This window comes from Syngnathoides biaculeatus, chromosome 23 (genome assembly GCF_019802595.1).
Source record: "Syngnathoides biaculeatus isolate LvHL_M chromosome 23, ASM1980259v1, whole genome shotgun sequence".
Classification (NCBI taxonomy): Eukaryota; Metazoa; Chordata; class Actinopteri; order Syngnathiformes; family Syngnathidae; genus Syngnathoides; species Syngnathoides biaculeatus.
In genome coordinates, this window is record NC_084662.1 from 6,679,738 (window position 1) to 6,694,682 (window position 14,945).

At 45.9% G+C, this 14,945-nt stretch overlaps 1 protein-coding gene across 1 annotated transcript in view; it reads right to left on the reverse strand.

Annotated features, from left to right (window-relative positions):
- Nucleotides 1–14,945, reverse strand: part of LOC133497009 (protein EFR3 homolog B) — a 24,957-nt gene continuing 10,012 nt past the window's right edge. The window contains exons 4-23 of the mRNA XM_061813151.1: nucleotides 14,579–14,729; nucleotides 11,355–11,476; nucleotides 10,759–10,908; nucleotides 9,369–9,503; nucleotides 8,874–8,952; nucleotides 8,160–8,295; nucleotides 7,924–8,085; nucleotides 7,646–7,757; nucleotides 6,882–6,933; nucleotides 6,605–6,777; nucleotides 6,428–6,503; nucleotides 6,182–6,343; nucleotides 5,246–5,377; nucleotides 5,088–5,155; nucleotides 4,889–5,016; nucleotides 4,475–4,566; nucleotides 4,285–4,333; nucleotides 2,524–2,630; nucleotides 2,388–2,437; nucleotides 1–2,307 (exon numbers count right to left, since the gene is read on the reverse strand). Coding sequence (XP_061669135.1) covers nucleotides 2,202–2,307; nucleotides 2,388–2,437; nucleotides 2,524–2,630; nucleotides 4,285–4,333; nucleotides 4,475–4,566; nucleotides 4,889–5,016; nucleotides 5,088–5,155; nucleotides 5,246–5,377; nucleotides 6,182–6,343; nucleotides 6,428–6,503; nucleotides 6,605–6,777; nucleotides 6,882–6,933; nucleotides 7,646–7,757; nucleotides 7,924–8,085; nucleotides 8,160–8,295; nucleotides 8,874–8,952; nucleotides 9,369–9,503; nucleotides 10,759–10,908; nucleotides 11,355–11,476; nucleotides 14,579–14,729 — 2,242 coding nt within the window. The 3' untranslated portion in view covers nucleotides 1–2,201. The remainder of the gene's footprint in view (nucleotides 2,308–2,387; nucleotides 2,438–2,523; nucleotides 2,631–4,284; nucleotides 4,334–4,474; nucleotides 4,567–4,888; nucleotides 5,017–5,087; nucleotides 5,156–5,245; nucleotides 5,378–6,181; nucleotides 6,344–6,427; nucleotides 6,504–6,604; nucleotides 6,778–6,881; nucleotides 6,934–7,645; nucleotides 7,758–7,923; nucleotides 8,086–8,159; nucleotides 8,296–8,873; nucleotides 8,953–9,368; nucleotides 9,504–10,758; nucleotides 10,909–11,354; nucleotides 11,477–14,578; nucleotides 14,730–14,945) is intronic.

Consider the following 14,945-nt stretch of genomic DNA (forward strand, 5'->3'; position numbering starts at 1 on the left):
CAAAAACCTGCCATTTCCTTTTTGCTCAGTACATTCAAATAAATTCCCCTTCACGTCGCGGTGCCGAGTGGGACTGGAAAAAGACGAGAATGCAACCAAAATGATTGTGGTCGACTGTCAACTTTTATTGGAGCACTAACACATAGTAGGAGCATGCAACGTCGGTTCGGAACCAGCGAGCGCCAAGGCTTTCCGTCCACTCACGTCCCCAAAAACGTCCGTCTCGGGTCTCCCCCGGATTTTAAAGTGCAAAGTTGACCGAGTGAATTTTGGACCCGCGCGAGCAAGGCTATCCGTAACTACGCGGAGGAATGACACCATCGCATCCCCCTCGGGAAGCTTCGTAGACGACTTGGACCGCCGAAGAGTCGCTGGACACGACTGCCAAGCGCAAACAATAAAAAAAAAAGAGACGACAGACAGAGTAGAGGAACGTAACCGCACAAACATGTGAGGATGTCCGTTTGACGGCCGACCAGGAAAACGGCGTCGAGCGGCAGATAACAGATGAACGCCGACAGCACCACGACAATGGAAACCGTTTATCCACGCGCAGAGCGCAGAGCACAGAGCACACGGCTGCTACCGACAGGCGTCGGCCCACAGGCTTTTCCCTTTTCGACAAACTTGGCCATTCTCACTTTGCTGAGACTTCTGCTGTAGCCTCTTTCGGTAGTCGGTTGTTTTGGGATGGTTTCACACTTGACTGTAGCTTTGTTTTTTTAACCGGGTAAAACGCATACTCTCTGGGGTTGAAGTCTGGCGACGTTGACTTGGCCGGACCAAAACCTTCCACTCTGTTGCACCACCACCACGACTCGGACTGTGGGTTCAGGCGTTGCTTGCTTTGGGCAAGTTACTCATCCCAGTCGCCTATTCCCCGTGCGCTATTGAACAGGCGTCAAACTCAAGGCCCGAGGGCCAGATCAGGACCGCCACATGATTTTGTGCGTCCCCCGAAGGCAAATCACGTGTAACAACTTCCATCATTCTTAAAATCTGTTCTAAAATTTCAAATTGTGGGAGCATAATGATAAGATTGAGATATTGCAAGCATGTTTGTTACTCCTGATTTGATTCCAAAACTAGTTCCTAAATTTCATGTGTAAATATGACGAGGCAATTAAACAATTTCATGTCTTCACAGTCATAACAACCCTCTGAGGGAAACCATAACTACAATCTGGCCCGTGACGAAAATGCTCCATTGGCTTTAAAACAGTAAAGATGGACTCGAACCTTTCACTGCCTTCCACCGCCACAATCCAAACAGATACAAGAACTGCTACCAACAGGTGACGGCCAGGCAAGGGTTTCGTTTGCTGTTAGAACGTTTTTCTTCTTTTGTGGTGCTTTTTATGCGCTCACCACAAGCTGATTCATTTGCCCTTGGTTTTGCGTCCACGATCCAAAAAACATGAACAGTTATGGACTTCATGAGCGGTTTGATGTTTCACGCGTTACACTACCTGCGACTCGTTTATTACACACACACATACTGGAGATGGCTTAGAGAAGGAAAGATGCCACAGCACGGAGGCGTCAGCCCACGCATCGTGAGTCAGAGCGCTATGGCAACACCACAAATCTCCACTCCGAGAAAACCGGAGCGGGGACAGAACGGGAACATTTCAGATTTTTCAGGATTTACAAGGGCACCAGCTACGTATTTTAATTTGGCGCTGACAAAAAATATTGTACCAGCTAAAGACGAGATGGTCACGAACAACAGTTAAAATTGGAGCTCATACATTACTGTATATACACATACCTCCACGCGCGTACTCCTTGGCTGTACAGGAGCTTAAAGATTTATAGAGTTCTCTGTATGTACACATTTATACGACGTCAGCCTTCCTTTTGTCGAGCTTCGGGGAGACTTGTTATTAAAAAGTATTGGGAGAATAATAAATAAGGGTAAAACAATGGCCGCGTGGGATGATCGAAAGCACTTTTGGCTCAATCTAAGAAAAAAAAAAAAAAAAAAAAAAAGGGCTAACAAAATCAGTGCAGAAGACGAAAAGGATTGTCCAACACATTCCTACACGGCGAGCTAGAGGAAGAAAGTGGCTTGTTTTTGCAGCAGCCGCATGTTTTTTTTTCGACCCTTCGCCCCCCCCCCCAAAAAAAAAACCCCCAACATCTCCAGCTGCTGCGGTTTCCCCAAAAGGGTCAACGAAGAGTTCGGGAACTGCGGCGTCTCAGTACACGCAAAGGTCAGGAAACTTCATCTCGTAGATGGGGACCGAGCGAGTCTGGTTCTGGCCGTAGCCGGACGATACGGTCCCGGACGGGCTCGGCGGCGGCCTGAGAAGAAGAGATCGCGGTTGTCGTCATCGTCCCGGAAACGGATGGATGGATGGATGCAAACCGTCTCCGCGGCTCACCTGATCGTGATCTCAAAGATCTGGTTGAGTTTGCTCTGCAGCAGCGTGGCCTGAGCGCGACAAGACGAGAAAAACATCGCGTGAGGGAGGAAAACAAAAGGACGTGTGTGGAAAGCACATGAATCTGCCGTATTACCCGAGCGCCGCAGTGGGCAGCGATTTCCTCAAACGGAGCTTTCTGGAACTTTTCCACCACTTGCCTCCTCCGCTCCCGCTCCTGCTCCTCCATGCCCACGCTGTCCACTTGGGGGGGACAAACGAGAAAAGAATCCCTCAGGTGCGGGCAAACGCTTGCCGACCGGTTCAGCTACGAGAGAGGCTTGTCGTCTCCCCCCCCCCCACCCCCCAATATCATCCATCCGTCCATTTTCTATCGCGCTTGCACTCATCCGGGCTCCGTTCACGATGGACAATTTAAAGTCTTCCCGTATTGTTCTCAGAATTGCAAGTGGCCTCATTTGAGGTTGCTTGCTTGGTTGGTTCATCATAGAGAGGCCTTTACATTAAGTATGACTTGGACTTTCTGCACCGCTGCCATATGAGTCAGGCCGAGAGTGCTTTGTGATCCGGCGACTTATGAATTACACTCCCAAAATGGAACGACTGGGCCAATTAGTTCATTTTTCCCGTGGACTGAAAACACATGGGCATAACATCAGAAGATTTAAAAAAATAAAATCTTTGTCTTTGATTTGCAGGCAGTAGAATCTGGATCTGATACTCAACTTATTATCTGGGGTGGACAAGAGGTTAGCATGTCTGACTCACAGTTCTGAGGTTCGGGATTTGAATCTCAAAGGTCTTAAAGCCATTAACGATGCAATAAATATGACGACGAGATGAGCTGACCCAACAGTCTAATAAATGGAAACGAAATCCATATGTAACTTACTGATTTCTTGTGTATAATGCCTGTTTTTTAACCCCACCAAAAATCTATACTGCGCATTATTCATAGGTATAGGGGGGAAAAAAAAGTTCACATTTTCCTAATGTATAGTACGCATGACTGCATATATGTAGAGTTGTGCTCATACACTTACACCAGGATTATATAAAATACTGGTCTGTTTTTTTTTCCCATACGACTGACGACTGGAGATCAGCCATCATTAATTAGATGTCTGACAAGTCGTTTTAAGTCAACATAAAAATGAAAAGAATTGGCCTCAGCTCTCCTTTGGGAGGCAATTTTATACCAGCGTTTCCCCAAATGTAAACGTACCAAAATCAATCATGTATCGCCATAACAAACATCGTGGAAACCCTGACCTATTCAGAGATCAACAAGGCCAAATTCCATACATACTCGTCAAATACTCAACACCCGCTATAAAAATTAAAGCAGTCATGTTAAGGTAATATCATAAGTTGACATTGAAGCTTCCACTACAGCCATTCAAGATTTGGATGAATAACCGGTTTGTTTTCTGTGAAGAAACATGTCCAAATCGGCCAAATTCAATAGGAATCGTCTGTGATGGTCTTCCCGTTCATTGTTTTTCTCAAACTATTTGCACAAGGGGCGGGTTGCAGCATTGGCCTCACAGTTCTGAGGTGCCGGGTTCGATCCCGGACCCGCCTGTGTGGATCTTGCATGTCCTTCCCGTACCTGTGGGGCTTTTCTCCAGGTGGGCACTCCGCTTTCCTCCCAAATCCCAAAGACATGCATCAATTTGAGACTCTAAAGTGATCTGTCGGCGTGATTGTGAGCGTCTCCATGTGCCCTGTGACCGGCTGGCGACCAGCTCAGGGCGTACCCCACTTCCTGCCCGACGATAGCCGGGATAGACTTCGGCACTCCCGCCACCCTCGTGAGGACAAGCGGCTCAGAAATGGGATGGATGGAGGAATTTGCACTGGGCTTGGGGAAAGCTGAGTGACCGAGTGGACATACCGATGGCGTTCTTCAAGGTTTCAAAGGTGATTTCCTCAGCTGGAGTCCGCTGCCAAAACAGAAACAGATGCAGCGATTCCAGTCGAAGCGGGACCCAAAGGTGTTACGCGATGGAAGTGATGACGGAATCATCTTGCAAAGTCATTGCGTGGGTTGCCGCAATTCGTTAAAAAGGAGTTTGGCCTCTTACCTCCTCTTTTTCTGGACTGTTTCGGGACTCCACTTCAACTTGAAGCGAGATTGTCTCCCCGATGCTCTTCCTCTTTGACAGGCGGTCCTCATCTAAACAAACAAGTAGAGCAGCAATGTAAAAAAAAAAATCAGATCTGAGGAGGAGGAGATTGACTTTTTTTTTAATGTAAAGAAATATTTAGGTTTCTGGTGTTCTTTCCCACTCATTGAGTGTGAAATTAATTGTGATCTCTTATTTCTCAACATTATATGGAAACTCTGCCGTGGTGTTTACTTAACAGGTTAGGGTTAGGGCTCATTTACATCATGACCACACCCACAGTTTCTCACTCCATGACATCACCGGCGAGGAATCAGAATATCACACGAGTTATTCTGACAACTGGGAAACATTTTCAAAAAACTTCCACACCCGTATACTGAGGGACGTAGGGGGTCGCCAGTCGCTCGGTGTTGTAACCGCTGCCCCCGAGAACTTCCGTGATCTTGGACTGGAGGAACAGCACGTCGCCTTCCACCTTGTCGAGCGACGAGGGGAGTCTGGCAAAGGGTTAAGCAGAGATGTCAAATTAAATGCAAAGCGTCGGGGAACGAATGCGGGGTGGACGTACCGGGGCACGTCAATAAAGACATCCTCGGGCAACAGGTAAGGGCTTTCTTTCTGCCTCACTTCGATCACCTGAGGAGGAGAGGAGCGACGTGCGTGTAAAAAAAAAAAAAAAAAAGTACAATTTATCGACAACAGATGCTGAACAGAAGCCCAACTGACCTCGTGTATGTGCTGGCAGAAGGCCGGGACAGTGGTGAGCTGGCAGATAAGATTGAGGTAGGCGGCGGCGAGCGCGTGCACCGCACAACGGTTGAAAACGGGAAGCGCCTCATCGGTGGACACAGCCAGGTCCTGCATTGGGGGAGGAGTGGATTTAGTAAGGACCCCTGTGGAACGCCCACACTAATTTTACATTGTAAAAAGAGAAGAACGTCAGAATTCATCAATACTGCATAGTGACTCACAACCGCTGTGTGCCGTGGGAAATCATAACATCATAATCACAAAATAGCCAAGAGAATGGCACGCACACACTGAGTAAACAAATGTGAGTATATTGAGACAAGGTCCATAATTGATCAGTTTTTGGTCTGGTGGCGCATCGTGAGATTTTTCTCATGAAAAAATGTGCACCTTGGCTCAATAAAGGTTGTGAAACACTGACTTCTTATAACCTACGTTGCTTTTACCACCTCCGGGTTGGAAAATAGAATCTAGAAAGGATCCTTGATGACAAGCCACACACAGCTGACATTTTTAATTTTTACCACCGTTGAGTTTTTTTGCAGGGTATGTGTATTGTACAGAGAAAGTCCTGCAACAATTTGTCAACCTAAGCAAACTACAAGTGACGTGAACTTCCATGTGCTGCATTTATGCTACCAATTCATACTTCACGCTCAATGCCCATAAGAATATTGCAAACAATCACCTCTTGGGATTAAGTTAGAAATTTACAGATCATTCAATAGCAGCTTTAGGTACTTCCGTTGTACATTCTGTCATTTGTCAAATAAGCTCATCTGACATACTTATCATATGAAATAATAATTTTAATGTTCTTTTTGTTTGTTTTCTTTTAAACGCCTGCACATTGCATGTAACACCAACTGTAACTCCAGCTGCACACAACATTTTCTTGCATTCCATCCACACCTGCAGAGCGAGCGCCAGACGAATGAGGTCAACGACCACTTCTTCGTTGGCGAGCTCGACGCTGAGAAGGCCGAGCAGAGCGAAGAGACTCTCGTAGTGCCGCCGGCCGCTACTCTGCTCTTTGCAGCCCAGGTAGATGTGTCGATAGAGCTGCTGGCCGTGCTGCGGACGGAAGGAAAGCGTTCAAGAAGACTCGGTCAAACACAACATGTAACACTCCAAATTCCATCCTCGTCAGTCAGCCACCTTTTTCATAAACAAGTTGTCCTGTCTGGAGCACTTGTCCACTTTAATCTTGAGCACGGAGATGTCCGTGATAATGCTGCAAAGCAAAATCACAGGGAGGTTGATCCACTAAGTTTTACAACACCGAACTTTGCCCGCTGTCCAAGCGGGTGACTTAAGCGTCACACAGATGCACACCTTATGTTGGAGAATTTGAGCCGGTTGTCATGCCTGTCGATGAGACTGAGGAGGATTTGGAGCACCAGGAGCCGGACCTCGGGGTCTTCGGTGAGGGAGAACGAGAGCAGAGGCTCCAGGAAGGAGCTTGGCAGAGCTGTAAGCATGTTGGTGGTCTGGAAACCAGCAGTCACCTGCACAAAGAAATGCAAACAGTCTCGTAACATCCCGATAATGGATTAGTTGCAGCCATTATTATACTGTTTACTGGATTAAACAAGCAGAGTTGCAGACTTACCTGGACCAAGGACTTTAGTAACATCACCTGAATCATCCTTGTACCTTCAGGCCTGAAAAAGTATGCAAACTGCTAACTTCACAAACATTTAGGCCAAAATAGATACAGTGGTGCCTTGAGATACGAGTGACTTGGCTTATAACTTCCGCGAAAAACGAGCCATTGTTCGGCCAATTTATTGCGTTTAACTTCCGAGCGAAAACTCGGGGTACCCACATTGAGCCGTGGCAGTGAATTCAAAGCACTGTTTCGCCAATTCTTAAAAAAAAAAAAAAAAAAACAGTGTCGAGAATTCCACTTTGCGCACTCCAGACAAGCACGTAGCTCAGCCTATATACAGGATGTCCCCCAAAAAAATGGATACGAACTTTAATGATAATTTGTAAATTCTATAACATGTTAAAAAATATTCAAATGACAATAAACACCACGTTTACAGTCACTTTTGTTCATACATTTTTTTGGGACACCCTTTATAAGTCCATTAGCTAAACGCCAATTTGAACACATGATGAGAAAAGCCAAGAAAATGCGAACAAGTAGCATCGATTGTCGTGCTCTTACAGTATCGCGAAGGATTTTTGGACACAAACATTGAGCAACACGTGGAAAGGTCATAAAATACTCAGAGAGCATTTTTTTTTAAGAATACAGATGACAACATTTTGGAACAAATTAAACTCATATCTCAAGATACTGCTGTTTTTCAAAATAAAATAAAATGAAAAATAACTAGGATATTTGTAAGCATCGAAGCTGCATACACAGAGCCTGAAGATGGTAGCAGCGGGTGAACACCAGGTACGGGGATCTTGCCCATGATGAAGAGCATGACTTCAGATCTCTGGTAGGTCGGTAAAGTGTTGGCAAAGGAACCTGAAAGACGCGAGGGAGGGAGTGGTTGGTCCAAAAAAAAAAAAAAACGTTCCACACAGAAATGAAATAAAAGCAAACAAAATGTCTTGAGGTGGTCCATCTTACCCCTAACCACAAGTCCAACGTATCCACGCGAGATTCAAAGACGGCACAGAAATCCACTCACCGATGGTTCTGATGACAGCCTCCTGCAGTTGCCTCTCCTCGTGAGCTTTGATGATCTTGGTGCCGATGTTGGTGTTGCCATCGTAGGAACCGGTCAGCTCGTAGTCCACGCTCAGACGGAGCTGTCGCAGCAGGGTGTTGAAGACTTCCAGCACGGTGGGCCCTGCAAAGCACGCACAAACACAGTCAGCAACAAACCGGGCGCATCCAGGTTCCGCGCCGATCTAATCTTCTTACCGACTGAGCCGCTGGCTGCGATGGCGGCGGCCTCCAGCAAAACCTCAACTATCCCAGCTCGAATGGTGGCCGAATTCTTGCTGTTGGCGTCCAGATGACCGAGAAGTTGCTGGATGACCAAGTGGGAGTGCTGTGACTGCACCAATCAGGAGGAGACAAAGTATAAAATGAAATATTGCTGCTGTCCAACATACCGCTCCGATATTGAGGGGGAAAAGAGGCTCGAGTAAGGATTTCTGAGGGATGCCCAAACATCGGAATTGATTAGTTCACCGATTCCCAACCACGTGCCATGAAAGATCCCCAAATTTGGCACGGATAATGATCCATCCACCCATTTTCTGTACCACTTCTCCTGACTATAGACTTGATAGCTATACTAGAGGCGGGGTACACCCTGAACTGGTCGCCAACCAATCACAGGGTAAATATAAGGAACCATTTGCACTAATATTCACAGCCAACTCCTGTGTTAGTATCCTTTATGCTAATCTACGCATCCAACAACACAACTGCTCAATATAGCTTTGTCCTTAATGACGCTGTAGTGAAATTTTTGGAATCCTTTTACCAGGTTAACAACGTCATAACGCTTTGACATATCAAAAGAGATATTTACGTACAACAGACAGCGATTTCTGTTCATGTGGTGCTAAATGTGTCCCGTAACGTTCTCTTTCCATTGTTACAATAGGCCGTCAGTGTAGCACTTACCTGAATGGAGTACATGATGATTTTAAAGCAACGCACAGCAAAGGTCTTTCCCTGCCAGAGAGAGTGATTGTCGAGGTGCCTTCAGAGGGACACACGAGGAATAAAGATTTCAGTAATTACTCATCTGCTCAAATTATTATGGCATTTCTAAGCCACCGCCGTCCTCTTTGCGGGCCGCAGAGTGACATAAACGGCTCATCAACGCTAAAGAGATGTTCTGCACAATCGATCAAAGAGCATCAAGGTGACTTCTGCTTTGCAACTGGCAACACCGCAGCTGCGACGTGCAGTGCCCAACGGGGAGGAAGTGAGAAAAAAAATGACAGCAGACAAATACCAGGGCGGTAATTGATGGAAAACGGTGTTCAATCACAGCAGGGGAGATGAGGAGAATGGAAATGAGGGAGAAACTTGCTGAGTTCAATTTAATACAAAGCTGTGGAGTTTGGAATTCGAAGAGCAAAGACAAGATCCAGAATACGGACGTCAGCTTACATGAGCACAGGAGTGACAGCATTCTTAATGTTTCCGTAGGCGGCTCGGCCCAGCAGCTCCCTGAAGCAGCGCTCCGTCAGCTCCACCGGGCTCTCTTTCTCCTTGTCTGACGCCTGCAGCGGGGAGGGGGACCGGCTGGTGATTGGAGTGGGACGGAGAGGTGCACAGGGAGGAAAGGTTCAGGAGACGATGGAAGAAGAAAAACACCACTAGATGAAACAAAACGTTAGCTCGAAGGTGCTCGAGTTCAAATTCCACCCGAGCATTACCTCCTCCATATTTCACTCCTTGTCCATGTTACCTCAAAGCTCAAACATTTGGCATTTGATTAAGATAAGAATCACCTCAAAAGCCGTGACTGAAATAAGTACACAAACAAATTGTGGGGTTTTTTTGTTAACATTTTGAAAGTCTGAAGTTGAGGAGCTCGCACACGTGCGCGGGGATTAATAGATAACCAGCGCCATCTGCGAGCCTCCAGTAATGACACACTGAGCCGAATGTGCCGGTTTGCGTCGTGTTATTGCCAGTGACTTGCTAAACTCGCTGTGACGGGAAATTGAGGAGGGGCAGCAGGATACAAGCTCACGGATACACAGGCCTACGAGAAGAAAGAGGAGAGGCGTGTGCCTCTGCATTTTTTTCCCCTCTTCGTTTCAGTTTTGCCATCTTTTGCCTTTCCTCCTCTTGTTAGCTTGTGAAAATCTTCCATTTTTGATTCAGTGCACTATTTCCGGTCAAAGTCAGTGTGCCGAGTAACGTGTGATACTTGCACTTTGATAACTAAGGCCTAAAAAAACAGACATGAGGAAGCGACAACACTGCCCGTCAAAAACATCACCTGAAAAACGTGCCGCGGCAAGCTTTTGTTTAACTTTATTACTGACCGCTCTGCCACGATATATTCTTGTGCCATGATAGCACACCGTGTGCGCCACAAGAAAATCACCACTTTCACTAAATTGGTCCAACAATTATGATTTATTTACAACAAATGAGACGCTCTCTTGCTTGATTTAAATGGACATCGTGCTGCTCCTTCCGGTGTGCGCAAGGGTAGTAATAATTAATCCGTAATAGAGATAAAGACGGTCACAACGTGATCATTCCATTCCATGCGTCTAAGGTGCTTTGCGCTGCGTGTTAGCACAAAGCTAGCAGACGACTAGAATGAAGAGGTTGCACGCAATACAGAAATTGAATTTTGTTTGGTTTTATGAAGTCATTTTTGCTGGCGACACAAAGCAAAACTAATCGATCAGGAGACGGCTACCGCTGTATATTCTTTTTGTTATGGTTTTGTTTGGTGCCCTGAGATTTCTCTACTGCACACGTGACCTCGGCGCAGTCAATTCGAGGAACCGCCGCGAGCACATTGGGCAACTCTAACCTCTCTGTGCGCTCGCTACTCTGCAGGTTGAAGAGCAGCGACGGGACGATCTTGTCCATGTGCTGAGGGTCCCAGATGTTGGCTTGAAGCTCATCGTTCACGGTCTTCCTCACAACGCCCTGAAGGCCCTTGATGCCCGCCATTCGGATCCTAAAAGCCACGAGGAGCGAGCAATGTGAGATTTGGAAGGGAATCCAGAAAAAGGATTTCAGGCATCGGCAAAGATCTGTAAAAACAGGCCTTACTAATCCACCTAAACTTCAATTTGAAACCATCGCACAATGTGCGATGTCAGCATCCATGCTGCCGCCCAAAGTTGCTACAAAGACAGATTTTTGTGTGTGTGTGTGTGGTGTGGCATGTTGCTCATTTCGAATACATCACACACGATGGGAACAGCAAGCCCTTACAAGGACTGGTAACTTTTGCGTATTTTTTTTCCTCAATAATTGGGTCATGTTTGTATATTTGCATTTGTTTGAGGGTGGGGGAAACTAATCCAAAAATATAAGAATTTGAGGAGGAGGCCGTTACTGTTTCACAGCACTGCAGTATCCGGATACCCCGACTCAGTGTTGGAAAGTCAATCCACTCACTTGGTTCGGATGTCGGGGTCCTCGTAACTGGAGTGGCACATCTCGCTGAAGCGGGACACGAAGAAGTCGTAACTGCGATGGTAGGAGGGCGTGTCCTCCTCTATGTTGGCAAATTTCACGAACTGCAGTAAAAGAGCAACAAAGTGATCAAGCAACGATTCCTACTCGCCGACTCAAGAGGTCCTTGGATAAGATAGCGGGGGTTTGGTTTTTTTTTTTTTTTATGTGTGATGAACCGTAATAAAAATAGTCCTTCAAAAAGTAAAGTTGAATATCTAAATTAGCATCAAAACCGAGTCACACAAAATCTAATTGGCAGTGAAAAGCGGCTGCAGCAGGGGGGGGGCTCCAACGATACCACAAAAGGACCTTGTTCAAACATTCCTGACATTCAGCATCGCATCCCTCTCCAATTAATAAGCTGTGATGTGGGAGGCGAGTTGCGGTACACATGAGGGATATTACCGACAACACAACAAAACAAGCCATCGCTATATGGATAAAATGTACTTTGGCATTGATTTGAAAAAAATGTCATTAAGTGTCCTTGTAAGAATTAAGCAAAGTGAGACCAGACCTGCTCCTGCTCTCAATTACTGCAAGCTTTCACATATCAGCTGACTCAATCGTACCCGACAGCGCTGGTAGTAGTAGTAGTAGCAGCAGCAGCAGTATTGCATGGCAAAGTACATGGCCTAAAAACTCACAGCTTATGTAGGTAAACGTGAGTGAGCTAAACACGAAGTCGTGCCCCCAGGAATCGGCTGCACTGTGCCGTAGTCCGGAAAACTGGGTTAAGTCCTGCAGTCATTCCAACCCTCCCTGGTCCAAGTTTGCTTCAGAACAGCGACTGACGGCTCCCTTTTTGCACTGCATCAGTGTAAAATGAAATTCAACCGCAAACAAAGCATTCACGTGAAACATTTGACAAATGATAAGCACGTCTTCCAAGTCTAGACTAGCACGACTTCATTCAGAGCGCCTTGTAAATTGTGACCTCAAAAGTACGATACCAATCACAGCGCATCAAATCAGTCCGATTGTTAAAAAAAAAAAAAAAAAAGCTCGTGTATAGCATAGCAGTCAATATATTGTCTGACAGTTCCTTGCAGAGAAAGCACAAACAGATGAACTCAAATGAACGATATCAGTACCACGTGAATTCAAATTCTTGTCCTTTTGCTTCCATAGTGTTGGCCAATGCCAGCTCTGACTTAAGACTCCTATCGAGCCACCGGGAATGGAAAAGAACAAGAAAAATACAAGTTTGAACAGATAAACGTGGCAGCTTCAAGCGTTTGAAAATTGCACCCAAGGATTAGCCACAATTCTCTCTCTGATTTCTTTTAATTTTCCCATGATTCCAAATAAGGAAGCAGAGTTATTGAGCTGTGGCCTTCAATACATCCCCACATGTGCTATCAATTAATTCACATTGTCAGCTCATGTATAAAACCTAGAAAATTCTCTAAAAAAAAAAAAAATCTCTGTCATTATCGTGGCATTCACCTAAATTAAAGAATTATGGTGATCCTAACTTACCTCAAGTAAGAGAGGTTCAACCTGATTTGACTTCAGACAATGAGACAAAATATGTTTTTGCACATTGTATATAAACTCCTGGTTTCAACTGAACATTCGTCGGTGGCAATAAACAGTTGGGTTGGGTTGCAGTTGAAGAACATAAACGACCGAGGCAGTGAATGACTTAATGCTTCAATTGAGGATATTCTGGTCCATATTCTTCAATTTCAGCCAAAGGAAAGAGCTAAACACACACACCCACAGTTAATCCCTTGATGCTGTCTGAAATGAGGACTAGTGAGTGAGGCCCATTCACATCCTGAGGATTTTTGGTCCAACTCCAAATTTGACAAGCTTGCTGTGTTGGAGTGTTGAGGTTGGACTTCTTTTGCTTGAACGGTGACAAAATCCATAAAATGAACACGTAAAGGAAGACGTTATCACAGCCTCTGGGAGAAAACGCCTGCCAGGAAGATTTTAACGAGAGGTGGCGTGCCTCGTCAATCTGCGTGGACGGCCACGCGGTTAACCTCATTTCCGTTAGGCGTCCTCTGCTGACCCCGCGGGTGGCAAACGACGAGCTGCTTCTGTCACCGGAGGACAGATGGCTTTTTGTTATTTGGGGAAAGTAAATGTCCTCGAGATCAATGGACACCCCCCACCCCCCCAACCACCCCCACCGCCCCAACCAACAGGTCTGAACCATCCAGTACCAAATATTTTAGTGATCATTGGAGTCGTAAAGTGGCTTTATTTTGAAAATTAGGTGCATCCAACTGTGCTTCTGCACATGTCAAACTGTTTGAGGTTGGTGATACAACTTTTAAAATCTAAGTACAGGTTCCATAGTTTCAGTATTGTCCATCCGCCGCCCGCTTGAGACTTGGATGTGGACGATTCCGACAACATTTTGGGCTTTTCATAGGTACGTATTTCGGTCTTTGGTGGATTGGTCTGATTTATAAAAGGCAGAAACAATACAACGTGTGATCACAAAATGAGGAGAAGACGAGGGAGAAAGAATTCAGCACACGGAGCACACCGAGGATTTTCTGTTTGACCCACTTTTGTGTCCGTTTTGTCCATATTTGGCTAAGATCGCCTCCGCTCCTCTCATTGGTTGTCTCTGTGTGGAAGACCCGCTTGTGAGAAAACACATTTGTTGTGTTGACAGAGCTGGCGCGGGAGGAGAAAAATAGGGGGAGATCTTCGCTCGTGACTTAGATGAGCTGGAGGAATGATTTCAGTCCTCTTGCCAAAAAAAACGTATGGACCTGAGGAATGTGCGGACCATTTGGATTGGTATTTGACATTATATCCCAAGTATTAGAAAAAGTTGGTTTGATACAATAGGAGACCATTCAACAACGCGCCAAATCAAATACAACTACTTCACTCTGGAAATATAGTTGCCACATCTTCTCGTAGCTTTCTGCTTTAAACATTCTAGCCATGGTGGTGGGCAAAATATATCCAACCGGGTCATGGTGGGGCTTTACCGCACCGCAACAAGAAAGCCATGACGAGAAACAAGCGCACAGCTCCCACTAATGACAACTACATTGCGCTTGACTTTCTTTTGATTTGCTTCTACGACCGACTACTCCAACCCTATTTAGCGTGGTGCAAAAAAGTCAGAACCGACTGACAAAAACTACCTTTAAATCAGTGTTCTTGAATAATGTGCAGTAGTAGCTTACCGAGTTGGTTCCCAGGATCTGCAGACTGGGTTTGTCGGACTCCAGCAGCTTGCGGACCATCTTGAGGAAGCTCTCCACAAACAGGTTGATGCTCTGGCAGTGGCAGGCCATCAGCAGCTGGTCCAGCGCTTCCATTGCGATGCACACGTAACTTGAGGACCAGACACAATAAACATCACAAGTGCCGCATTTCCGAGAGCTTGATTCAAACGAGTGCAGAGAGAACCAGCGCTTTTAATACTATATTCATTTTTTCTCGTAAAATGTAGAGCTGCAAATAGCATACAGCGTCGGTCTTTGAACGTCCCCATGGACAGTTTGACAGATGCCACGTCGTCTCTACAGCCTGTAATGTAGTAAAGAGCCG